At 49.0% G+C, this 25,282-nt stretch overlaps 1 protein-coding gene across 1 annotated transcript in view; it reads right to left on the bottom strand.

Annotated features, from left to right (window-relative positions):
* The window catches only part of PLB1 (phospholipase B1), a 135,567-nt gene that overhangs the window by 27,091 nt on the left and 83,194 nt on the right, over positions 1–25,282 (bottom strand). The window contains exons 27-44 of the mRNA XM_011370761.2: positions 24,850–24,931; positions 22,151–22,255; positions 21,936–22,031; positions 21,621–21,692; positions 20,449–20,487; positions 19,938–19,998; positions 18,999–19,057; positions 17,648–17,721; positions 12,947–12,990; positions 12,273–12,381; positions 10,808–10,859; positions 10,346–10,426; positions 9,734–9,799; positions 8,848–8,948; positions 7,743–7,824; positions 6,963–7,067; positions 5,786–5,881; positions 5,181–5,252 (exon numbers count right to left, since the gene is read on the bottom strand). Of these exons, the coding sequence (XP_011369063.1) occupies positions 5,181–5,252; positions 5,786–5,881; positions 6,963–7,067; positions 7,743–7,824; positions 8,848–8,948; positions 9,734–9,799; positions 10,346–10,426; positions 10,808–10,859; positions 12,273–12,381; positions 12,947–12,990; positions 17,648–17,721; positions 18,999–19,057; positions 19,938–19,998; positions 20,449–20,487; positions 21,621–21,692; positions 21,936–22,031; positions 22,151–22,255; positions 24,850–24,931 (1,396 nt within the window). The remainder of the gene's footprint in view (positions 1–5,180; positions 5,253–5,785; positions 5,882–6,962; positions 7,068–7,742; positions 7,825–8,847; positions 8,949–9,733; positions 9,800–10,345; positions 10,427–10,807; positions 10,860–12,272; positions 12,382–12,946; positions 12,991–17,647; positions 17,722–18,998; positions 19,058–19,937; positions 19,999–20,448; positions 20,488–21,620; positions 21,693–21,935; positions 22,032–22,150; positions 22,256–24,849; positions 24,932–25,282) is intronic.

Here is a 25,282-nt window from a genome sequence, read left to right as displayed (position 1 = left end):
TTTTAAAAAGTGTTATGATTATCAACACATTTGAGTATCTCCCCTCCCCTCCTCCATCCCCCCGCCCCCACCTCCTTTGAACTATGTGTCTTACCATCATCAGGTTGGCTTCATATATTTGGGTCATGTTTTTTCTCGTGAAACATCCTCTTCATTCCCTACTCACTTATCTATTTCACAATCAGTTTTCACACAAGCCCAGTCAAGAATCCAAGTCTTTTCAGTTGCAAGTGGTGGATTAATCAAGAAGGAAGAAGGACAAGGCAAAGGAGAAGCAGGAAAAGCAAGGTAAGAGGAAAATGTAAAACTTGATAATGAAGCAAGAACTAGTTAATAAGACGCTGATCAGGACATGCCAAATGGCCCAGGGCTGTCAACTCTTTCACAAGATGTGGTCAGTGGAGTAGAAGGGAAAATTTGGGAATAAAATGAGAAAAAGAAAAAAGAGCAGAATGTTGGATAAGAGGTCGTTGGAGATCAATTCCAGGGGTTGAGAACTGACTGTCTGTGAGCGGAACCCATCCAGGAGATATTTTGTTTTGTTTTAGTCTGCTTTATTTTTGGCCTGAATGGTATTAGCAAAGGAGGAGGAGGAAAAATGGGAGGAGAGAAGAATCTGAACGCTTTCAGAAGGGGCGTGCTCCCTTCGGTTCTGTCCTTGCCACTTCCTCCCATCTCAGGCCTGATCCCATCCACACCATCGTGTTCCTGCTCTGAGTTTGCAACCCCTGAAAGCCCCCGCTTTACAAACGAGGAGCAACTGAGGCTCAGAGTGGGGAAGGGACCTGTTCCAGGTAGAGAGCAAGTTGTGAGTGCAGAGCTGCAGCTTGACATCCCAGGCCTTCCTAACCAGAAAGCAACCGTGCGAGGCAAAAGAGGGCTTTCAGTGGCATGTCACCATGGCTAGCTAGGCTTGTCTCGAGGTAAAGTTATTTAGCATCCTCTGAGCATTCACCATCAGACAAGAGCAAGCTGGGAGCATTCTATAAATAACTGACCCACATTTGTTGAGCGCCATGTGTTCAGAGCACTGTTCTAGGTTCTAAGATGAGAGGAGGAAACGAAGGGGCTTACAACCCAGTCAGGCAGAGAGCATTGAGAAGCTATGGGGTGGCAGTAAGGCATCAAAGAATAGTGTGGCCAGTAAGCCCAGTGATTACTGAGGAATGGCTGCAAGATCTGGAGATGTATGGCCCTCACTGGCAAGACTCAAGGAGAGGGAGGTTGATAATTAATTCTCCCCTCCCCTCTGCTTCAAGGGAGCCCTGACTGGGCCTAGGATATGAAGGCTGGAGCTCGTCTCAGAGTGGCCAGCACAGGAATAACCAGAGGGCAGACACGCACCCTGTCCCTCTGGGAGTGCTGAAAGTCCAACTGGAGGGCCTATCTGGTCACGTGATCCAAGGGTTGGGGGAGGGGACAGAGGGGGAGACTGAATCAAAGGGGTTAGAGGTCAGGGAGACACCAGAATGTGGTGGAAAATGAGGCCAGAGCAGGAGAAATGAGAACAGGTCCAGGCCAGTGACAGACAGGTGGCCTGGGGTGCCCAGGACTTGTTCTGTTGACCTTTGGCCGTGTGATACATGCATGAGTCAGAGTGGTCTACAGGCCTGGAGCTGAGCAGACTACGTGGAGAAGGGATTCCACTTAGTCTAACGGGCTCTCTTAGGCTCCTTCCGTAATACCAGTAAGTGAAAAGTGAAGCCCATTAAATGCCAGCGCAAGAAAGTCTGCGCAAAGACGGTGTGGCCTGCCTGGGACGGGGCAGAGCTGGACAGCCACCTGATGTGAGTCAGCAACGTGAGTCACTGGCTTCAGGAAAAGGTCATGTTCATCTTGACTGTATTACTAGGTATAAAGTTCCACAGTGAGAAAGTGGAGCTGTTTCTGTTCTGTGCTGCTCAGACCAAACTGGAGTGCACAGGCAGGTCTGGGCACCAGCTTAAGAGGGGTCATGTTCCAAGGAGACATACCTACTACATGAGACAGGGTTTGGGAAGGCTTGTCTGTGGTGGTTGAGGGAACTGAGAAGACTTGGTGGCGGTGGTGGAGGAGAGGAGGATATAACAGTACTACATGGAACACCTTCTGACATTTCTGATTCCATTCCATCCCATCCACCCCATCCCCTTCCAAATGTTCTGGTTCATGACCTACTAGTCTAATTCCACAACCTGTTAATGGATAGCCACTTGACAGTTTGCCTTGATAGTGCAGAAGTTTAAGTAGAGGCTATAATGATGCCTTCGGAGGGATGTGGTAGAATAACTCAGTTATTCTATGAGATTGCATCAACGGGACTCCAAGGCCCTCCCCGCTGAGATCCTAAGGTCATATAATTCTCTGTTGTTTTATGATGGGAAGGTAGGACCAGATAACTTTTAACATACAAAGTGATAAGGATCTGAACTGGGGTATTGGCAGTGGGAATGGAGAGGAGGGGCAGATGGGAGGGGCACCAGGAAGAATCCTATCAGCTAGGGTTCCTGCCCGATGTTTCATGTTTGTACAACGGTGAAAATCACAATAATACTGACAGAAACAGGAAAGTCCTAAGGATCAGAGAGTTCGGGAAGACGAATATTTAGTTCTTATTTTGACACTCCTTACTCAAAAATTATTTTTCAAATGAATGTTTGTTGAGTCTGAAGTATTAGTGAGGTCAGGGCAGGATCAGGAGATTTAGAAGTTCAAAGTATCCAAAAGATAATAGTGTCCCCCAAAAGTAATTCAAAATCGAAACATTGCTTAACAGTAAGTATGGATAAGGGAATCCGACAAACTTCTGCTTTCTCCAAGATGAAAGATTGGATGATATATCACTTGAAATTATTTTGATTTCTTTCTCTGCTTCTCTGTCTGTCCCTCTCTCTCTGATTTGTTGGCACCCTGGGCAGACATTTAAGCTGCCTTCTGGGTGATCTTATGCCACATAGGACATCCAAAGGGGAAGCAGCTCTTAAAGGTTAGAAATACAGAGGTGGAGTTTGGGAAAGAAGGAAGAAATGAAGACACAGGTTTGAAGATGCATGCAAAGAAATTTAACAGGAAACCCTGGAAATGGACAAATCCAAGAGTGAGGGGATGGGGATAGAGAGAAAAGAGAATAGGGCTGAAACATGAAAGTTGGAGAATGTCCACATTTTTGAGGCTGGGAGAAGGAAGGAGGGTCATTAAGAGATGAGAAGGGGCGGCAACTAGAAAAACAGAACAATGGAGATGCTTTCGTGTCCCGGAAACTCACAGAGGAGGTGGATAACTTTATCAAACGCTTAGAGAAGGCAAGACGAATAAGAGTTGAAAAAGGACCATGCTGGTCTTTCAACTGCTTTCTTCAAAGCCTGAGGAGCCACAGTCAGTAGCCCTGGGTTAGGGAAGGAGTGGGCAGAGAGGCAAGGAAGGCAGGGAGGGACTACGGTCTCAGCCCACAGAGCAGCTATTCAAAAGTTGTCTGTAAAATCGTTTGTCCAACCTGAAAGTCCAACAGCAATTCATAGAGTACTGTTAAGTACCCAACCTGCCTGGGCAGAATGCATTTACAGTTGACTGGGGTCGGGGAGGAGCAGGGAAGAAGCTGAGAAAGCTCCCATCCTTCTCCGCCCCCTCCTCCCACTGGGTCCTGCCTGTTGCCTCTATGTTTAGACACAGCTAGCACTAAAATATGTGCCGCCTGGCCCCTGTCGGCTCACACTGAGATGCTCGTGGACTTTTATATAGCTCCAAGGCACATGGGAGGGAGCAGATGGGACCTGAGGAACACAGAATGCTATGTAGTGTGGTGCGGCGAAATTGGGCTGGCCAACAGATGGAGTGTTTGGGAATGGCCCTGGGGTTGCCTGGCAACTGCTTCTCCTAGGCTGGGCTTCTAGGGTTCCAGGAGGCTAGATTTGTAATCCTTTGCTCACCAATGACTCAGGCTCTGTTCTGACGGACGAGCAGAGCCCACTGTGGCTTGAGTGCTGGTGGGACCCCATCCTGTCAGGGTTCCTTGCCTGGTCTGGGGAGGAGAATGGCGTACCTCGTGGCCTGTGGCGACAGGGCTCTTCGTGACCCAGTGCCTAGGCTCTGACGTGGTACTTAAGAAATGTTTGTGGAGAGGAGGAGCAAATGATGGCTCCCTGGAATTGGTTATTGCTTTTACTACTTAATGAAGGGTTGAATTGGTAGATTGGAGAGAGTTTTCCATGGCTGATATTAAGTATGGCCATATGAGTTGTAAAAATATTGAAACACTTACCTCCAGTATGGTTTGAAGCCTCTGCTGAGTCCCCAAATGCTTCTACTACTGAAGTTGCCTGGCCCCTCCCCTAGAACCTGCTGGACATGCTCAGGATCTAGCAATTAAACCATTTACCTCTGGCACAGTAGAAACCCCTAGGACTTTGACCCAGCCTTCCAGCCAGCACCTGACCATTCGGACTGGAGGCATCCGTGGTGCACTGGTTGTTACCTCATTTGACTATCTCTTTTGCTCCAAACGCCCAGGAACTGAGCCCTCTGAGGCCAGTGCCCCACCCCGCTTCCATATCATCCTTCTTCCCACCACTCTTATTCTCCTGATGAGGCTGACGGCACACAAGGCTGAGCCTGGGCCGAAGACTGGGGTGGGGGAGGTAGCGGACAGGAGGCATGGGTCTGGGTAGGGCTGCCGTCCTCTCTGGATCCCTGGCAGACGCACGGGGGTGCTGCAGGGCCTTCCCTGCTCAGCTGGGAAGGTGGGAGCCCAGGAGGCAGCCAACCCAGGAGGGAAACCCAGCCTCCCAGATTGGGTCAGGCCCATCTGCTTTTATTGCTATTGAGGGCTCTCAGGCCTTGGCCTTATTTGGTTAAAAAGCCATAAGATGGCCTAGAAAAGGCAGTAGGAACATGAACCTGCCCCCATCCCTGGGCCCGAAATCAAGTTGAACAATCACTTACATTTTCCTCCTTAAAAGGAGCCGAGTCCTCACCCAAGTTCTCGAAAGGCCACTCCTACTTGCCCCTCCTCCACACAGCTCCCAGGCTCTCCTCTTTGACCCTAGCCCTGCCGGAAACTCCCAGTTCAGGCTTTACCACCACTAACCACAACTTCTGATCTGGCCGGCTTCTCGCTAGACCTCACCTACAGCCTGACTCTCTCACCTGCCCCCACGCCGCTGCTAAAATGAGCCTTCTTATCAACCTTGGCCCTCCCTGATTACCTGAGTCGGGCAGGAGAGGGATATATCTGCTGTCAGGTTTAGGGTTTCCGTTTTCCTTCCTAGTGGTTCAAGCTGATTGGGGAAGAAAAGAGAGACACAGGTGTACTCCTTTGTTTCTGTGGAAGTGAATATTCCCTGGCAGCATCCCACAGCGGGAAAACTCCGAACTTGATCTCGGGGGGCTCTGCCAGTTGCCAATTGTGGGATATTGGGTGATTCTCTTAGCTTCTCTGGGATTCAGCTTCCTCAGAAACTGATAATACTTCTCTTGCAGGGGTGTTGAGAAGCTTAAATGAGGTAACATGGTTTAAAGTGCCTAGCACAGTTGCCGACATATAGAAAATGTTGAATAAATGTGAGGTTCTACCTTACATTCATGCAAATAGTCCCTCATCAGAGTCCAAAACACAGAGAAGAGGGTGTAGTTGATCCTGGGATCTTAAAGACTTCATATTTTCAATTCTAGACTTCTACAGATGTGCCAGTCACTGTTCCTCTATACCTTGCTGGCAAAGGAAGTCAAGAACAAGCTCCATTCTGTGGGGACTGGCGCTCTGCTCTAGACTAGAACCCCAGAGAACCAGGGACACCCCACTTATTTTTACCATATTGACCCAAAGGGCTCTGGAGAGCTGAGAGTGGAATTTCTGGCTTGGGTAGATGCAGTCTGGGGTGAAGAAGGACATATCCAGGCGTCCATCCTAGAGAAGAGAAATATACTTCCTCAACATCCTGTTGGTACAGAGGATGGACAGGGAGCCACAGGTGATTGACCTGACCCCTAGGATCAATCCCTCAATGCTCTTTGGGTCTATGAGCCATTGGCCTTGCACAAGGCCTGCCCACCTAAAGAAGGAGATGAGAATGATCCCACAGATTCATAGCCTTGGGTGGCCCCCAAACCTCATCCTCCTTTCTAACCCAACAATCCCCTTTATTTAATAAAATTTAAAAAACTGCCATATTTGTTTCCAGGCACATTTGTGTGATGCCTGGCCCACACCATAGCTGAGAGGATGGGACCTAGTTCCTAAGGAAGTCTCGGCCAGCCCACTGGGAGAAGTACTCCCAGCCTTTGGCCGGCAGATCTCAGTGGCCTTGGTGGGGAGAACGGGGCAGGCCGATTCCAGGAAAGTGTGCCACCCTCCTTTCTCTTGAGGCACTCAGGGGTGCTTGAAGCTCCCTTAAGTTAGGTGAGGCCTCTAGGATGGAGGCCCAGGTAGACATAACGGAGACCCACCTTGGTCCACTCACATCCTCTTCTGCTCACAGTGGGAGTGTCCACTGGAGAGTACGGCCAGGTTAGAAACAATACCCAGCGCTCTCCTTGGTGACCGCAGTGTCGTGTGTGTGTGTGTGTGTGTGGCGGAAAGTGAATATTCTGGACCTGGACACGTTCAAATCTTGCCTCTCTGTTCCGTATTTCCTATGTGATTTTTGGAAGGTGACTTCACATCTCTGAGCCTGTGTTATATGGGGATGATAAAACTCACCCTCAAAAGATAGTTGTGAAGATTCGCTGTATGGCAAGGACAGTGCCTGGCACATAGTAGGTGCTCAATAAAATGGAGGCTGCTCTCAATAGTAATGAGAACACCCTACATCAGGCAGCCTCTGGGAATGCAGCTCAGATGTTCAAGGAGTCTGCGCCCATCAGACCAGCACCTGGAGAGCTGCCTGCGTCTTTTTCATTTTATTCACACTCTCATGGAAGCACCTGGCATTTCTGCCCTGAATTTCCTCTTCTCTCTGGGAGCCCCGCTGGGAGGGCAGGGAGCATACCTCCAAGATGGGGAGCTGGATGTTGTGGAAGAAGGGCTGTAGCACCACGGAGAAGTCCTCCCGCGTGTCATAGCGGCCTGACTCCACCAGCTCACGCATTCTGTTCTAGGGACACACGCATGGGTGCCTTTAGCACAGGTCCTAGGTGGCCCAAGAGCCCAGTGGGGCAAGGGTGGGAGTGATGGGCAGAGTCCCGACCCCCCTCTCCCTGGTGGGGGTGGGTTGCTACCTCAGCCCTTCCTTTGAGAACACAAACACACTGAATTGCAAGGCTCTTTCTAGAGAATTAGAAACAGGTTGGGTCACCTTTCTGTTTTGCTTTTAAGTGAATTGCAAGCTTCGAAGGGCCAGGAAGTCCTACAAGGAATAAAAACCTAGGAAGAGTCTCCCGGGGACCCCCAGATTCAGGACCTACAACCTTCTTACGACGACTCATGGCCTGCCTGTTGAGGAGGTGGGTGGCCCCAGGGTGAAGGAGAGAGAAAAGCAGTCCTATGGAGCATCCAGGGCTACTGCCCACCTCAGGCCAAGTGTTAGGGTTAAGCCACCACGTGCAGCTGGGCCATGAGGGCTTTGCCACCTGGAATCCTTTGGGATGACTCCAACCAGGGTACCTGAGACACCTCAGCCAGGTGGGGCAGAGGAAGGGGCCTAAATGGTGAAGATCTCCCTCGAATCTTGCATTCCTTCCTCACCTGTGTGACTCCCTAGGGAGCTCAGGGCTGGTGTGTAAATCATGTGGGGGGAAGGCACACCAAATGGTGCCCTTCTTGGTCTCACCTGGTAGGCTCTGGTGACGGCCTCCAACCTGGCCAGCTCTTGGGAGCTCTCCCGCGGGGTCAGAGCGCAGTTACACAAAATGCTGCACAAAGAGAGGGAGGCGGGAAGACCCAGAACCAAAGTTCTGGTCAGGGTCTAGTTCTGCTGCACAGCGTGGCTCACTAGAGGCCAGGCTTAGGAGCACATGTGACCTGAGGCTCTGACACACATGCTCAGGAGCAGGTTTCAGATCTGACCCAGGGACTGGATAATGTCCCCAGGGTATATGAATGAGCCCTCTCATATTAAAATAGCACAAGTATTAAACTGTAGGCACTGTGACTACAGCAAATTACGCCGGACTAATGAATTCAGGCAATGAAAATGCAATGTTTAATTTTTAAAAATAAAAATGCACCCTCTAGTATTGGAGCTGGTATTTTGGGGCCTCTGACACTCATGGCCCCCAGACATCTCCTTAGTTCATACTAATGCCCCACGGTGTCTCCTTTTATTTTATTATGTATCATTTCATACCCATAAAATATACTTAATATTAAAAGAGATATTATCTCTGAAGCACTCAAGACAGTGCCTGGTGCACAGTAAGTTCTATAAAGCATTTGTTAAATAAGTAAATGTACATACGAGGTATGAAGGATAATAAAACACCCACCCACATACCTCTCACCCAGCTTGAGAAACAAACCTTTCGACTCTGAAGTTCCCCGTGTCCCTAACCAGTTTGCTTTTTTCCCCTAAAGGTGACTGGACTGTGTGGCTCATTTCCTCGCCTTCTGTTTCAGTTTGACCACTTACGTACGTACATAACCCTAAATGCTGTCCCTTCACAGGCTGGGCCACACTGTCTCTCAAGCACTAGTCTTTGCCCTAGACCTGACCTCTCCCCTTTGGCTCCTCCATGTCACAGAGGTTCCTTATAGCACCCTGAGGTTCAATAAAGGGGAAGACATGGCTCCAACCTCCCGGAATGGCTCAAGACCCCCTGGTCAGACCTGGACACCTGGACAGACCAAGTCACAAAGACCCCAAGGAGTCACTGCATAAGCCAGACCAGATAGATGGTGAGCGTTCCTCCAGCTGGGGGCAGCTGGCACCTGCCTACCTGGCCTGCTGCACTGGGCATTTGTCTGGGTTCCCCAGGAACACCTGCCGTATGACACTGGGGTTCATGAAGTCCACGAGGTTGACCAGGGCTCTGGGCACCTGAGGGCAAGGCCACAGATGAGAGAGGGGCTCCAGGGGCTCCTTCCTTTAGCTGCCTTACAGCCCAGAGAGGTGGGTACAGGCTCTCGGCTCTCTGTAGAAATCCAGCTCAGAGGTCCCTGAGCTCCACAGAGCTACCATGCAGGCCATGTTACCCACACGGGCTGCAGTATGAATGGCACTTCCTGGAGTGGGACAACATGGCAGACCAAAGTCTAAATGTTGAATTCAGCTCTGTTCAGCCAACAGTTGGTGGAGTCAAATTCGTTAGCTTAAATCTGGTGAAATAGGTACCCCATTTGCCAGGACATTAGCTCTTGATTATTTCTCTCCAGCCCTTGATTATTTCCTTCCATCCCAATCCGGACTAACTCTGCTGAGCAGGCCTGGCAACTCAGCCACCAGCGAAGCATCTGGAGGTCAGAGTATAGGAGCAGCTTGCCCATGCCGGGGGTGAGGACAGAGCACATTGCTGGGCACAGGACCAGGGAAGGGCTTGCTCTAGACCCACCCTATGGTCCAGAGTACAGTGCCCAGCCTGGAGCCACCCAGCTGTGACCACCAGGGAATATCCCAGGTAGTGGCGGGGGGATGATTAGTATACACACTGCCCTCCCTTCTTCAAGCCTGAGATCCTTCCAGGCTGATTCCAAATGGAATGAGGCTTCCTTAGGGGTAGGACCCAACCTCTGGAAAAAGAAGAGCCCATGCCCTTGGTGGTGTCCTTCAGGGAAGCGGGTATTTCACCTTCTTTCCCCATCCACAGTTGAGCTGTTACCACTCACCTCTCTATGCAGGATGTCCAAGGCATTGCGGAGTCGGTCAAAAAAGTTGGCTGCAGAATACAGATTCTGGGGAGACAGGAGGGAGAGGAGGAGGTGGTTAGGGGGAGAGGGTTGTGGGGGCAGTCGTAGGCCCCCCTTCTGGCTGTGGCCCTAAGGACTCGTTCGCCCTCTGGCCTCCAGCTGTCACTACCTCATCAAGTCTGAATTTGAGATGAGCAGTTAACTACTCGCTGTTATCAAAGCAGGGCCAGCCAGAGACTGGAACCTCCAGCCAGAATTTTGGTTCAGGAGCAGAAAGTAGAGTTCTCCTTCCAACTGCTTGGTGTTTATAGTTTCTTCTCTTTCTGAATTCTCAGAAATTGTGACAGGGGGATAGAAGCACCGTCTATCTGTCACCTGCTACCTCACGCCATCTGGGACGTGGAGGTGGAGTCAGAAACCCGAGGGTCATGGAGTAAGACGTGAGTGCGTGCACATGCGCACACGTACGCACACGCACGCGTCCAGTCAGACAATCCTAGGGCTGATTCTAGGGACTGTTCTCGAAGAGGCTCACCAAGGCCTCCAGGTCAGTCAGGAGGAAAGCAGGCCTGAACCCCGCCTCCCCATTACCGAATCTGTGCAGTAGTCACATAAGTCACTGCCTCCAATCAGCACCGTGATAACCTTCCAGTCCTCGTGGAAATTTACTCTCTACATAGAAGGAAGAAAATGCTTGATAATTTCAAACAAACAAAAAACACCATAGCTCTAAGAAATTCATTCAACCTTCTAAGACTTCCTTGCCCACTTAAAATAATAGAATCAGAATCTCAGAGCTGAAAGAATTTTAGAGGTTTTTTTTTATAGACCACAGATTACCATCAGGAAGGACTTTCAAGGTCATTGTGATCAGCAACAAACCTCTCCCCACTGACATAATCTCCTCCAGAGGGTCTCTGACTAGAGCTACCCTACTGCTACTTGAATGCCTCTGGTGACAGGGGGCTCACTATTTTCATGGCAGACCATTCCATTTGGGGACTTTTGTGGGTTAGAAAATTAGTGTTTAAAAGTAATGGAAATCTGACTCACCGGGTCATCTTTCATCCTCTGCACCAGAGTCTGAACTTGGCTTGTAAGTCCCCTGAGAAGGAGAGGAAATCAGTCCTGTTGAGGAACAGTGCTCGGATTTTTCATCCTAAAGGGCCTGAACTGGAGGTTTCCATGGTGTTATCCCCACTGCATGAGCTGGCAGAGACCCTGAGGCTAAAGGACAAAAAGATACGTGCCTGTTCTGGAGAGTGATTGCAACAAATGAGCCTTGTAAAGCCAGTTGTGTGTCTGTCCTAAAGTTGTAGTCAGAGGTACTGTCAATCACATTTGTGGCCCGTGGTTTCCTTTTTAGGAGTGTCTTTTAGGATTCCATGCCAGGAATCCTAATTTGTCTCCTTTGAGGACTGATGTAGATCCTGAAGTTAGATCTCTGAAAGTCTTAGCATGCTTTCTCTTTTTACCTTGGCTGCCAGGAAGCTGAGAGTTTGATGCTCAGGTACAATAATGCTAATATTGATAGAGTTGCTTCCTTCTTCTCCTTCCCAGTGGCTGTTATTTTTCTTTAAGTATATTTTATTTGTGTGTATGTGTGTGTTTGTATATTTTATAAACTTATCCAAATGCTTCTTTTAGAAATATATGGGAATAAGTATATACTACACACGTGCCTCGGTGCATAATTCATGGAAGGACTAGATCTTGGACATCTCAAGTCCCCCACTAGTTCAGGTCTCTGTTATAGGTCTGGTTGAGATGGATCCATGGCATGGTTATCTTTAGGGACCTGCTGGTGGGTTCATCTGTCCCCAGCTATTTCTATTGCCAAGAAGGATCTTCTCAGGCTGCATGAACAGGTCTGGGGACTGTGCCCATCAACCAGAACGGTGTGGGCCTGAGCAAGAAGATGAAAGTGTGACAGACTCAGGCAGCTGGCCAGGAAGCAACAAGGGAACCCAGGCCGCTGGGGCCTCTAGGAGCAGGACAAGGGGCCTCCTTGGGAGGTCCCTGGGAGGCTGAACACTTCTGCTTTAGCTGCTTCTGGCTTTGCAACTGTACTTCCTGTTAGCTCCACAGTGGGGTTAGTGACAGGACATGACTTGTTGCCTCAGAAGCCTCTAAGGCTGGAGATTCTGGCTTGCCAATCCATGTGGTGGACTTGCCACTTGAGACTTTAGAGAGGGTGAATATCTCTAGCACCATCATGCCATGGCAAGTTTTAAAAACTGGATAATGCTGGTCAGTTAGTCAAATGATTAGAACATGATGCACCTGAAAGCAAGGTCAGGCGTTCAGCCTTTAGGAGCGTGAGTCTTGTCTAAGCTCCAGCCTCTAGTTTAGTCAGAGTGGCGGCCAGGGAAGAAAGAGGCCAAGAGCCCCTCAAATCATGGCTGCAAATGGATAAATGTCCCCTTTACACACAGAGGTCAGTATTATAGTCTTCAAGGGGATTATATGCCTCCCACTCCATTCCCCATAGGCCCCCTTCCCCAAATGCCATACTCACTCAGCCTTTGCTCCAGGGACAGCCTGATTGAGGAACGCATTTGTGTCATTGGCATCACCTGTGCCCACCGCGTAGCCTGTAAGATTTCTGTTAAACTTCCGAAGGATATCTGGAAGAAGAGGGAGTGAACAGGACACGGAGAACTTAGGACGGAAAGCCAGGATATGTTCTCTGGTCTAGGGTCCCCAAAGTAAGCTGTGTTACCAGACTCATGTAGCCCAGGGAGAGGTGGAGTGTGTGCCCAGCAGAAGTTGGGGCCTAAGTTGAAATGACTTGATGACAGGGTACACCAAGGCAGCAAGAACCTCTCAATTTTTTCTTTTTCCTCATTTTTCACAATTCACAGAAAATTGTGCAGAGACTCCTCTCTCATCTGACTGTCTCCACACGCTCTGTGCCAGCTGAAGAGACTTGAGGTTCAGAATGTTTGGTAACTTGCCCTCAGCCACCTGGCAAGCACGCAGAAGGGCTGGGGCTTGAACCCAGGTCTCTGGGCTCCAAATAGAATGTTTATTCCACCCCGTTCGGCTGCCTGTCCCTGAGCCTCTCCTCCCATTTCAATGGTAGTCGTAAGGAAGATGTTGTTTCCTCTTTCTTAGCTCAGAGGCACTCTCAAGAAGCCTGGGGGTCAGATACAAGGAGTGGACAGACTCAAGCCCCTGGTGGTTACTTACTCGGCAAGGTGGTCACGGTCTCCAGAGTGCCATCTCCTCCTGAACTGTAAGGGAGTGAGCAAACCAGTGAGACTGAAATCAGTACATAGGCTTTGCAAAAGAGTGCCTGTGCCATCCGCACCTGTAAGATATGCCAGACCCATCTCTTTGTGTTTGAGGGATTCTGAGAAAATTCAGATTCCCCAATGGGTTGGATTCCTCCAAATCCAGGATTTGAAGGCAAGAGAGAGCTGTTTCTTTTCTCCACCAAATCAGGAGGGAGAGCACTTAGCTGAGTACATACTATGTGCCTAGCCAGGAACTAGATTTGCTACATGAGTCATCTCATATCTCTCAACATGCTTATGATGTAGATGTGACTATCTCCGTTTTACAGAGTAGGAAGCTGAGGTGCATAGGGGTTCATTAACTTCCTAAAGGCAACTCAGGACCATAAAGGTAAGTAAAAACCAGCTTGAGCTGGAAACCTTCAGAAAATGGATAAGCTCTATCTCTGCCCAATGGTGATGTAAATTCCAGTGGCAGGTTCAGGGGATGGCCTCTCTGCCTTCCAATGCCTAATCTAATTTCATTTAATCTAACTGTGTTTTATGGCCTTCAATCTGACTCCAAGACATACATTTCCTTGCATGCATTCAAACTGAATTCACATGGGAAGCGAGAAGTATTTCTATTTTAACAAAGTCCAATGTTCAAATGTATTGTATTTACTGTTACTTTTTTCTGCCCCACCCTCTTCAATCCCAGCATATTTGTTCCAGGCCCATAGATTTTGAGAACATGGTGTTAGCATCCAGTCCACCAGTAGGGTCGGGCCATAAATCAAAGTCATGGCTCATGGCTGTTCTTCATGCAAGGAATGCTTGGAATGAAGTTGACTATTTCATTCCAGGGTGGCTGAGGGCTCAAGTCAAAGGTTCAGCAGCCCCAGGTGGTGGAAAGAAAGAAGCCAGATAAGCCCTACCTTTCTAACCTCACTCAGGCATCTCTTTCCCACCTCTCATCAGATGTCTGAACAAGATGGCTGGGCATCTGAGCTCACGATTCTTTTCCCACTGTACATGAAGCTGCTGCCTTAGCTGTTTCCTGATCCTTATTTCTTCGGACTAAAAGCCTTTACTTAGAACACGTTACACTTGAAAGGAACTTATAAATCATCCACCTTCTCCAATCACTGCGTTCTCACTCCGTTCCCTTTTTTCCTTCAGTAGACATGTAAACATAAACACAGAGGCATGCATAAACACACCTGTCAAGGACATCCTACTTGTCATTTCTTTGTTCTAAAACAAGCGTGGTGGCTGATCGAGACGAACAGGCTCCAGACCTCTCTCTCTGAGCCCATTTTCGGAAAAAAAGAGAATTATACAAATAAATATGTAGCAATACATTTAAGCCCTCATTTTTATCAGAGCGATGTGACCCATGAAAGAAGATCGATCCATAGGAAACAGCTAGTCTACGAGAGACCTTCCGATTAGCCCAGCTCCATGGCTGGGCTTCTTTCATCTGTTCTCACCCACAGCACACAGAAAAATACAGAATAAATGCTCGATAACCTTTGTTAAAGAAGTTTCATTAACGTGTGATTGAACTCCAGTTAACAAGACAAAGAAACACATTTTCTACTAAGTAAATTTTATTTGGGTCCTTTGAATGGCGCCAAACAAGCAAACTTATTTCAACTGAAGAAGAGGCAATGTTCTAAAGGCCTTTGGTTTGCTACACTTTCAATCTCTGTGACTCTCACAGGTCAAGGAGCCTTGGAAATAATCACAGTCAAACCTCCTTCTGTAGGTCCTGCTCACAGCCACCTACCTCCCAAGAATTCTGGGTCCACTTCTCCCCCATTCAACTCCATTAGGTCCTCTCTACTTGGTTTCCTTGGAGGAAAAGGCTCAAATTGCATTCTTAGTTCACCTAGAGTTATTCGTTGCCTAGTATTTCCAATCTAGAAGCTTTAATTGCTTCAGAAAGCTGCCTCTCTCAGATGAGTCTACTACATGGATATTTCCCAGGGGATGCTAGGAGGTATGTGAACAAAGAAAGCGTTCTGGGAACACTGGATCACCCAGATACAGTTTAAACAGAGGCCTTCATTGTAGAGCTTCTCACAGCCTTTAATATGCTAACATGCATGTGAATTCCTCAGAGAAAGGATATAATAGGTAATGTTTTTTAACAACTACAAAGAATTTTGCCTCTTCAGGAACGTGGCTGGGGCTAGTGTTTCATGCAACACACTCTGGAAAATGGTAGCCTATATAGTATTCTATATATTCAAGTGTCGGACTGTCTCTCAGGCTCTGAGCTGGAACTTCCATCTTTAACGTATGTGGATCTATAGTATAATAATAATACACTAGGGCAGATATTTGAAGATTTAGGACAAAGGGTTTAAAGGGACAGCAGCCACTGAATACAGAGGCCTTGGAATGAGAACTGGGGGACTGAAACAGTAGGCCTTACTGGACCTCACTTGCAGAAAGAAACAGAGCAATGGCTGAATGTTTCCATATTTGGAGAGGGAAATGTCTAGCAGGAGATTGTCCTATAGAACTGTTTGTAAAGTTGGGCAGATCACCTCACTTCCCTGAAATGTAGGGAGGAGGCAAGAGAATTAAAACGTTAAATCAAGCTACATTCCGAGACTGTAACATGCTGCCCAGCCCTGCAGCCAGGCCAGGAGGACACCTGCAGAACAAAGGAAGATTTCTGCTGGGATCGCTAACAACCCGTACCCCACACCTGTGAAGGGAAAACAGGAACAACAGTCTCTAAGTGGCCCCTACGCAAATAAAATCGTTCATTCCCTAGGGCTAAAACCATGGGGAACCTATAGATTAAAGTCTGCGAACTGCCAGCTGGCCTTTTAAGTCTACATACTCTTCCTTCCGCTTCCTCCCTGTTTGTCCATATCAAAGGAAATGGGTAAACACAGTCTTTAAACTGCAACTCACAGGAACTATAGAATGAATGTAAGCTGAATTCCCCAAACACTCCAGGTCCCTCTCAGTCTTTTTCTCTAGGTACTTTCTATGCTGTCTCTCTTACTGTCCTCGTCCCTCTTAGGTGCTCCTACTCTCTGCCTCTGAGGGGAGGCCACACTCTGTGGAGTGTGACCCCTTTTCTAATAAACTTTCCTCTTGAATCTAACGTTGACGTGTGTGTCGAATTCCTTCTACACCCTCCGCCAAAGAACCCTCTCCTCTCAGTGCAGAGCTTGGTCCACCCCCCGTCACTCAGGGGAATTTGCCCCGTTCCACATCACCCAGGTACAGCTCACCCATCCTCTTGCTGGTTGGTTTGTCTACTTTACTTCTATTTGTCCACATTGCGATGCGAGGCCACTGCCTTCTTTAGCTGAGACTAAATGCGGCGGCCACAGCCTCATGTGTTTTCATGATGGCAGTGGGCTCTGCTCGCTCTGCATCTGGCAGCCTCGGTAACGTCTGGGGCAGAGTGGTCAGACGGGGAGACTGTTTTGTTCCACAGCAGCCCGGTAGAGACCACCTACCTGGCTGAGGTATGTGGAAACTTGGGGGGTTGGGGGGTGGAACGCAGAGGCCTGTACCTCAGCTCTCAGCAGGCGATGTGCTCCTGTTTTCCAAGCCCTGACCCTCTCCGTGGGTGGCTGCAGGCTGAGTGAGGACACCTCTCTCACCCAGGAAAACCTTTCTCTCTGAGACTATCCTCGGGGTTGGCCAGAGGACTGTCCCTATCCTGATCGTCCCCACGCCGCATCCTCTCACTTGGAAGAAATATTTCATTTAAATCCACGCTGAGGTAAAGGGAGGAGGTAAATGTGGTTGGGCCGCTCGGCTTCTCTTTAGTGCTCTGCCCTCTCGCGGCCGGCTTTGTTCTAATCGTTTTGCATTCTGAGCAAACCTCCAATTACTGTGAAGCACACATAAACAGGAACTTTATTAGAAAAGAAAGAAACTTAAGAATACCCACATCCAACCGCTCGCCCGACACCCTGACCTTTTCTACTGCCGTGGCTGGAATGCTCTTTCTCGCCCTTTCTGCCTGATTGCTAATCTAAGACATGGCCGGGTACCGCCTTCTCTGGGAAGCCTTTCCATCCCTGCTGCCAGGGTTGGTTGTTCCCTATTCTATGGTCCTCTCGGACATCTTTTATTTTTACAGAGTACTTGCCAAATGAGCACAAGCGCTTCCCTGTGCTTCCCACAAACCCCCCTCGTTCAACGCCTGTTGGTTGTGATTTGGTCTCAGTTATTTCCTCCTGCAGTGTGCGTGGTTTTGGAGTCGTGTGTACAGATGTATACATACATGTAAAGGAAGGACACATACATAGAGACAGGAAACAGACATGAGGGCGTTTACATGTGCGCATGGACATGCAAATGGGCAGGTGAAGACTCAGGTTTGGTGCTTTTCAGGTACATTTCATGGTAGATTGGCTGACCCAGGAGTCTGATAAGAACCCTGGGTTGCTTTTTCTGCACGACTTTAAAAAAGAAAAAAAAAAAAGAAAGTCATCAACAGTAAAAGATCCTTTCTACTCACCATATTGTCACATTTTATAGATATATATATATTTTTTTTCCTTCTGAAAAACCCTTCCAGACCTGGTCCTTGCTCGTTGGTATTTATGCATTTATATGACATAACCCCATCCACCCCCGCTCCAATCTCTGGGTATGAACATGGGGTGGTGGGGTCAAGGGTTAACATTACCTATATGACAGCCCCCGATACTGAGTGGTGACATCAGAAAGGTCGCCTGGTTTGGAGCCAATTCCATTGCCAGCCTTTGAAGATATACCAAAATACACAGGAAAGTCAGCAAATCAAATAAAAGGGATGCTGTGAACATGCAGGGCATCTGCGGGTGGCTCCCAACATACTCATCCCACGTGAGCAGAACGCCGGGCCAGGAACCAGAGGACCCGGCTCGCGTTCTGCAAATCGCAGCTGCCTCCTTACTACGCTGAGGACAGGCCCTGCTCATCTCACAGGGTTCTTCTATTTATTTTTAATTTATTTTATTTTTTTAAGTTTATTGGCGGTAACATTAGTTAATATAATTATATAATATTCAGGTGTGTAATTATACACCTGAATATTATATCAATTAATACCAAATTATACATTATAATTTGACCTTTGTATATTCTATTGTGTGTTTACCACCCAAAGTCCAGTTTCCTTCAGCTACCATATATTTGATCCCCTTTACCCACTTCATCCTCCCGCTAAACCCTATATTTGACCCCCTTTACCCTGTCTATCTCTTCCCTCCTCCCTCACCCCCTACCCTCTGGTAACCACTAGTCCATTGTCCATGTCCCTGAGTCTCTGTTTGTCCTGTTCATTTCACAAGGTTCTTTTAATGACCAAACTGGATTGATTGTAAGAAGTTTGGAAGACTCTAAAATGCTTTACAAATGTGAGACACTGTTACGTCATTACTATCGGCATCATGCTCCTAAGTTCTTTATCAGCAATGACGAAAGAGCTCATAGCTTTGAGTGGACTGCAGTGGGCAGATTTCTCATAAACTTCACATTTCTCCTCTTTCCCTCTGGGACATCTCATGGCCGTAGATATGCTGCCAGAAAGCGGTCGTCTGGGTTGGTAAAACAGCCTTCTTTCTCAGAACTTAGGAGAAGGGTTTTAGCCACCACTCTGGGGTCTTTGTGCTTTCCGTGCAGAGGCAAACAGGAAACGGAAGGGTCTGCGTTGCTTGGAAAGCATCGTCCAAAGGGAAAAGAGCACCCACGTAGTTCGGTACGGAAGACTCTTTGAGTCAAAATGACATATTTTTGCAATTGTTAAAGAAGTGTTGTTAGGGGTTCAAAACCTCCACTCTCTGAGATAATTCAGTTCACTCCTGAAAAAGATTTCCCTTTGCACACCTGAGCGAGAAAGCGGCTCCAAAACAAGCCACTGCCATGTTCTTGGATTGGCAGAGCCAGGGGAGAGGAGCAGGATCATGCAGCAGTCAGCAGTGGGTCAGGAAAACTGGGACCTGGAACTGACGCAGCCACCCCCAGCGCCACCCTACCCAGGGCCCCAGAGTCCTTACAGTCAGAGAATCCCCCAGAGCAGCTACGACTTGGATGTCTGCAGGTCTCAGGGCGTGCACTGGGGAGACAAGTGGACACACTTGAGTCCATGGAAAGGGAGCTGCCGTTAGAGTCTGGTGCTTCTCGTTTTAAGCAAAACCAGAAACACAACCTGCACGTGTGTTTGGGCCACGCAGGACTGCGTGTCCATGGTGCTGTGCAAGCGGAGGTTATAGGAAGACAGCTTGTCCCCATAAGACACACAGTAGAGAAATCCTGCACCTGTGAGGAGGGAGAGGAAGAAGGGGAGAGGATGGCTGGGTGTGTGGTCGAGGAGGCACAGTGGGATCCCAGCGGTAATGTGGGAGGTCAGCAGTGACCTGAGTGCACTGGGCCATCTGAGCCGAGGTTCAGGGCCTGATGCACAGCCCATTTATGTCTGGGTTCTGGATTACCACCAAGAATCTGAGAAATAATCGTGTCAGGCCTTTCTGTGCCCTCAAGTGTCTTCTGAAGACTCCGGGGACCTTTCCAGCCTTGTAGGTAGCAGTAATTGCATGCAGATCCTGGGGCCCCAGGATGACCCGCAGAGCTGGCTTCCTCCTGGGACTCCCTCAGCACCCCACTCCCCATGTCTGGGCCTCAGTGAAGGCACATCCCAGAGCTGGGGCACTGATCAGGGGGTTTGGGGGTTTACATGCTCCTCTACTCGTGCTCTCTTTAAGAGGCTGAATTGGGAGGGCAGCAAACAGTTCCAGGCTTGACTGGTAAGATATCGATCGCTACAGGGTGGAAAGGGACAAATCAGGGACCTGTTCCAGGTGACCACCCAGACAGGAAGCAAGCACTGGCCATAACTGAGTCATTCAGTGACATGTGAAAAGCTTTGCTGGAGCACTCATTAACCTGCGAGTCCTTGTGGAGAGGTCCGGAGTCCTGGTGTGTCACAGGGGGCTTACCTGAGGTGGGCGGTGTGGTAGATGGGTCTCTGTCACTGCACAGCAGCTGGCTCCCATGATCCTAAGGGAATAAAATGAATCTCAGGGATGAAATGGACTAGAGAGGCTGGCTAGGCATCAGACTCACCCAGACTTCTGGGCCTCCCTGGGAAGGGGCCCAGAAGGGCACTTGACACACGCTCCCTAGGCGATTCTGAACATCAGCCAGCCTGGGATCTGCTAACGTAGTTTAGACCCCTCTACCACCCAATGCAAGAATCGGGGTGTCAACAAAATGACCCCACCCCACCCCTGATTCTACAGCAGCTTTATGAGGAGAACAGAATCTTCATCTATGTCTTTGATAAGGCTGTGATTTCATTAGCTGGTCCATCCATCTGAGGTACAGGTGGATGGACTTTATAAAAGAGTGTGAGCCTCCTTGTTCCCACCCACCCTGTTGGGCCAGCCCCAGCTCAGGGGCTACCCACTGCAGTGGCTGGTGAGCCGAAAGAAAATAACACGCAGATACCTGCACACTGTTCTTGTAGGTGCTCAGAAACGGCCAGTCCTGTGAGAAGAGGGGGGTGAGCAACCACGGCAATTCAGCTCGCTTCCTGTACTGCTCTTTGCTCGCCCACCCTCAAGAAGTGCTGACCTCGGAGTAAACACTTTCAATACCTTCGGCCTCCCAGCTCCGCATTGCAAGCCCCTCCCTGCCAGGCTGACCCTGTGGGCTCCCTCCCAGGATGCTCTGGGGCTTTCTCTGCAACCCCAACATACTCTGAATCTGCTTGAACAATTAGGATAAACCCTGCAGCACGATTATTAGGACAGACCCCAGGAATGACCATGTCTGCTCTTCACCTTGCACCCAGCTGGCTGGGGTGGCTATGTCACCTCTCTTTCTCAACCTTGCCCCCTCCCAACAGGGCACCACTCTCTGCTAATAGAAGCCCATACGCCTACTCCCTAGAGTCCCCTTGCCTCCCCATGCCACTCCTACCCTACAGCAGCCTGGGCTCCTTCCTGCCCAGACGAAAAAAGTGAGGAGCTCTGAGGACCTGCCCCATGCAAGCCCCAGCTCAGTGGGCCCCCTCTGGGGCTGCAGAGGAATTCACAGAGGTGAAGGAGCAGCTGCAGAAGTCCAAGAATCTTTCAATTTGTGAGCGAACATGAGGGTCTTGATTTGCTTTGCCTCCCTGGTTATTGTCTGCTTTCCTAGCTCCAGCTTCCAAACCACCATCCCCATCCCCACCTCTGTCCTGGCAGATCTGATTCCAGGCTCCTCACTCTTCCCATGGAGGTGGTGGCTACATGGAGACAGGGTGTCCTTCTGTCCCACCCTGACCTTGATGTTCTCCCTGCCCCTAGCCTTCAAAATGAAAGCTGGATGGTGCTGCCATGTCCCTTTTTCCAGCAAGAAAGAGCTCTATGCAGCCCACACTTGTGCTAGGGCTCGCTGTGACATGTGAGATGAAGGAGCACTCTAGGGTCTCCTGGCCATCAGGGGCTGTCATCCATCACAGTCCAACCAGACGGAGCATTGTGGATGGTTAACGGGAATGAGTGGGTAGGTGATCAAAGCTGGCAGTGAGGGTGGAACCCTGGTATGCAGTGAACTGAGAAACCTTAATGAGACTTTAAAAGGCTGGAAAAGATGTTTTAGATGGAGCCATTGCAAGGATATGCTTCTCACTCTACCTCATTCGGACACGTGATATTGATCTCGCTTTCAAAATTATGCTGTGTTGTCTTCTGGCCAACAGGTTCCAGCTAAACCAAGAAGCAGAAAGATGGAGTGTGAGAAAGAGGTGGCAGGAATGATAAGAGGTGGTCAGGATGCAGGCCAGTTCTGGAGAAGGGAGGGAGGGACAAAGGAAATGGGATTTTTTTTTTTTATCGCCGCTGTGCCGGGACTCACAGCCTGAGTGACGGGCCTCTGAGGTCCGACAAAAGCGTTCCAGAGTCTTTTTCTTGTCAGGGGGAGAATAATCTTTCCTATCTCAGTCATCTTACCATGTTGTTCCAGAGGGCGCTGGCAGCGTGGGCATGAGACTTGCTGCTGAAGTGGAAACAGTCAGGAGCGAAGAAAGAGCTGTCAGGCAACCCCTCCTAGTCATGGGCAGACAGGAGGGACCATGTTATGAGACATCAGGTAATACAGATGACACTCAGAAATAGCTGGGCACTGCCCGTGCCCCCCACTTAGCCATGATGCTTGCGTTCTTTACCGAGGTCTTTGGCATGTCCATTTTTTCAAAGAAAGGCTGCACGACCACTGTAAAATCTTCCCTCGTGTCATATTGCCCACTCTCAACCAGCTGGTGGGTCCTATCCTGCAGGAGGCAAAGGGGACATGGGTCAGGGGCTCTCTGCATCTGCTCGGTCTTTGCTCAATCTCTCGCTCTGCCATAGAATTAAACAGAGTCCGACCTTTGAGTGAAGTCAGTCTGCAGCAAAATCTCACCTGACCAGGAGCCAGCCAGTTACTTTTTAGATCGGCCCTTACCTCGACCCCTGCCCCCACCCTCCGCTGCAATTGCATATATTTGACCTGGGCTGTGAAAAAAAGCGAAGGGAAGGAAAAATCCAAGTCCATCGGCTTGATCCCCTTTTTAAAGCTTCTGAACAAAGACTGGGGGTGGGGTATGTATTTGATTAAATGACTTGTTTGGATAATCCTTACATTTATTTTATTTCTGTTCTACATTTGTTGAGAAAATCAAAGGTGAATCAACAATGACATTTAATGCCTACTTATATTGCTTGTGCATGGTGCGTGTGTGTGAACACGTGTGTTCCTGTGCTCGCACACGCCTTTTGAGACTCTTGGATCTGTCTAGGAGGGTAACGGAGCTCTTAGTCTCACAGCTTCCACTTGAGCTCAGTTCTGGGATGACCGATTACCCCGGTTTGGGCACCCATTTATGTCAGATTCTGCTCTCTCTCTCCCTGCTTGCTAGTTTCCACCATTTGGGGCCAAAACTCTGGCTGGAGAGGGAAGTCAGGCTTGCATACCTGGGAACACTGGCGTGGTCACTTCAGAAGACAATGAACTTTCCTTTCCCAGGGTGGGCCAGAAAGAGCCTCTGTTCTGGGGAAGCCTTACCTCTGACCTCCTGAGGGAGTCTCCTCATTACAGGCAGAGTCTTGAGCAAGGCAGAGAAGGTGAAACAGCACTAACTAGCTGTGTGACTCTCAGCAAGATGCTTTCCCTCTCTGGACCTCTATTTCCTCATCTGTAAACGGAGGATGTTGGGCAAGGCCCGGACCATCCCTTAAATCCTTTTCAATGCTCCTGGTTACTCTGTGGATCAGCCACAGTGGCATCATGCACCTCTTGAGAAATGAAAGAAATAGTGTCTAGAATGCCTGGCACCCGGTGGTACTAATAGCAATGGCCCTCTCCAGGGAGAGTGCTGGGAACCATAGCTTTTGCAGGAAGTAGGGGTGAGGATTCTGAGAGAGGGCATGATGGCCTCGGGTGGCTGAGCTAGGAGCTTCTCCAGGATGCTAATTAGGGTCTCAGGATTAGACCTGGGAACAGCTGGCCAATCTAGAAAGGTCAGTGAAGGCAATTTTGATGGCTAGTCCTCCTTTATGTCTACCCAGCATTTGAACCCACTCCTTGTGTTTGAAAAACTCTACTGTATGAAAAGCAGCCTGCTTCTCACTGTAGAAGGTGAGAAAGGCAAATGCCGGCTTTCCCAATGCCCTGCACACCTAGGGCATGAGCATGTGCCCAAAGGTCCCCAATCAATGCTCCCGCCTCAGGCTTGGGGTTGGGAGCTGGTGATAGAAAGATGGAGGGACAGCACAGACTCCCTTCTGCTGAGGGTGGCAGCTCATCCAGTTCCTAGAAGCAGCAGGAACAGTGGTGTCCATGGTGTCTTCGCTGGACTAGTTCTTTGTCCTGATTTCGATTCTTATGGCTTGGCTCTTAAAATTCCATGACTCCAGTGGCTTGGCCTCTGACCCTAGCTTTCTAGCTCTTCCAGGTATTCTACTGAAATAATAAATCTGCTTAAACAGAATTCCTAAGCTTTCGTTGCTTGCACCTAAGAACCCCACCCGGAACAGGTTTGCTCTCGTGGCCATAACCTTGCTGACTTCCCTCTCCTGGTACAGGCCCTGGGGACACAGGCACCTGCTCGTGGCAGAAGGAAATGCAATTGGGGAGTCACCTGGAGGGCTGAGTGGCAGCACTGGAGCGTGATAAATAGAGGTTCATTCTCCTGAGTCCTGACATCCCTGACAGGTATGGCTGTTCCCAAAAGAGTCTGCAGGGAAGTGTTTTGTTCCAAGGAGCTCTTGCTTGGTCTTAAAGGATGACTCCACCCGGAGCTGTTTGCAGCCCACTCTAGAAGGGCTGGAAGGCTACCACTGTCCTCTCGAGTGACTGGATATTTGGGGGAAACTCAAGATAGAGTCAAGGGAGGCAGCTGTTCTGGTCAAAGATTTGATGGAGAAAAGCCTAAAACAAACGACCCACAGGGTGTTTGGAGAGCACATGCTGACTTTCTTTCTTCCCCCTGCTTCCCAATAACACCTGCTCCCTGGGGGGGCAGGGCAGAGGGAATGCCTGTTGTCTCATGGAATCCTCCAGACTCCCCTGGGTGGAGAGTTTCCCACCTGGGAGGTGGAAGCTCATGCACATGCCCAGGGACAACTGGAAATATCTGTTTTTGTATAAGGCCAGGAACTGAGACTTGGTGAAGTGCGTTCAGGGACTTGGCTCTACAGCTTGATTCAAATAAATGGAATCGTAGTCCCTGCTGCCTTGCAGAGTGTTTTTAAATCTGCAAACTGGTCAGTGGTAACCTCACACCCAGTCAAGGTCAAAACAACATACGCATGTGCTCATTTTCCACCCAGAGAAACCAAACCTCACAGCAGGACTTGTGTAGCTCAGAACCCTTTCGCAGCTCACCTGATACTTCTTATTCAATTCAACGAGGGAGGCAAGTTCTGTTGAGCTGTCATTAAACTTCAGGACACAGGGGCACAAATCCCTGCAGTCCAAACAGAAGAAATCACTGTCTGAGTGCATGACACAGAAATATATTTAACTTGGAGGTATCAGGAGTCTGTGTTAATGGGGGCCCTGGCTGGCTAACCTGTTAAGTGTACCAGATGAAGCTGAAGATTTCCCAGACCTGGATTTGCTCATGAAAATGAAATCATTACTTCTAACATCTGCAGGAGTGATTTTTAGGGAGCTGAGTGACCTTATGACTATTTGATGATGGTGCAGTACAGATAAGGCATACCTCCTTTTCAAAATAGTTAAAACAATGACAATAATAATGGCTAACACATACTGAATACTTACTGTGCCAGGAGTTTTATGGGTTTTAACCTGT

Source organism: Pteropus vampyrus, unplaced genomic scaffold (genome assembly GCF_000151845.1).
Source record: "Pteropus vampyrus isolate Shadow unplaced genomic scaffold, Pvam_2.0 Scaffold173, whole genome shotgun sequence".
Taxonomy (NCBI): Eukaryota; Metazoa; Chordata; class Mammalia; order Chiroptera; family Pteropodidae; genus Pteropus; species Pteropus vampyrus.
The sequence above is the reverse complement of the archived record's forward strand: the minus strand, read 5'-3'. Positions and strand labels throughout refer to the sequence as shown.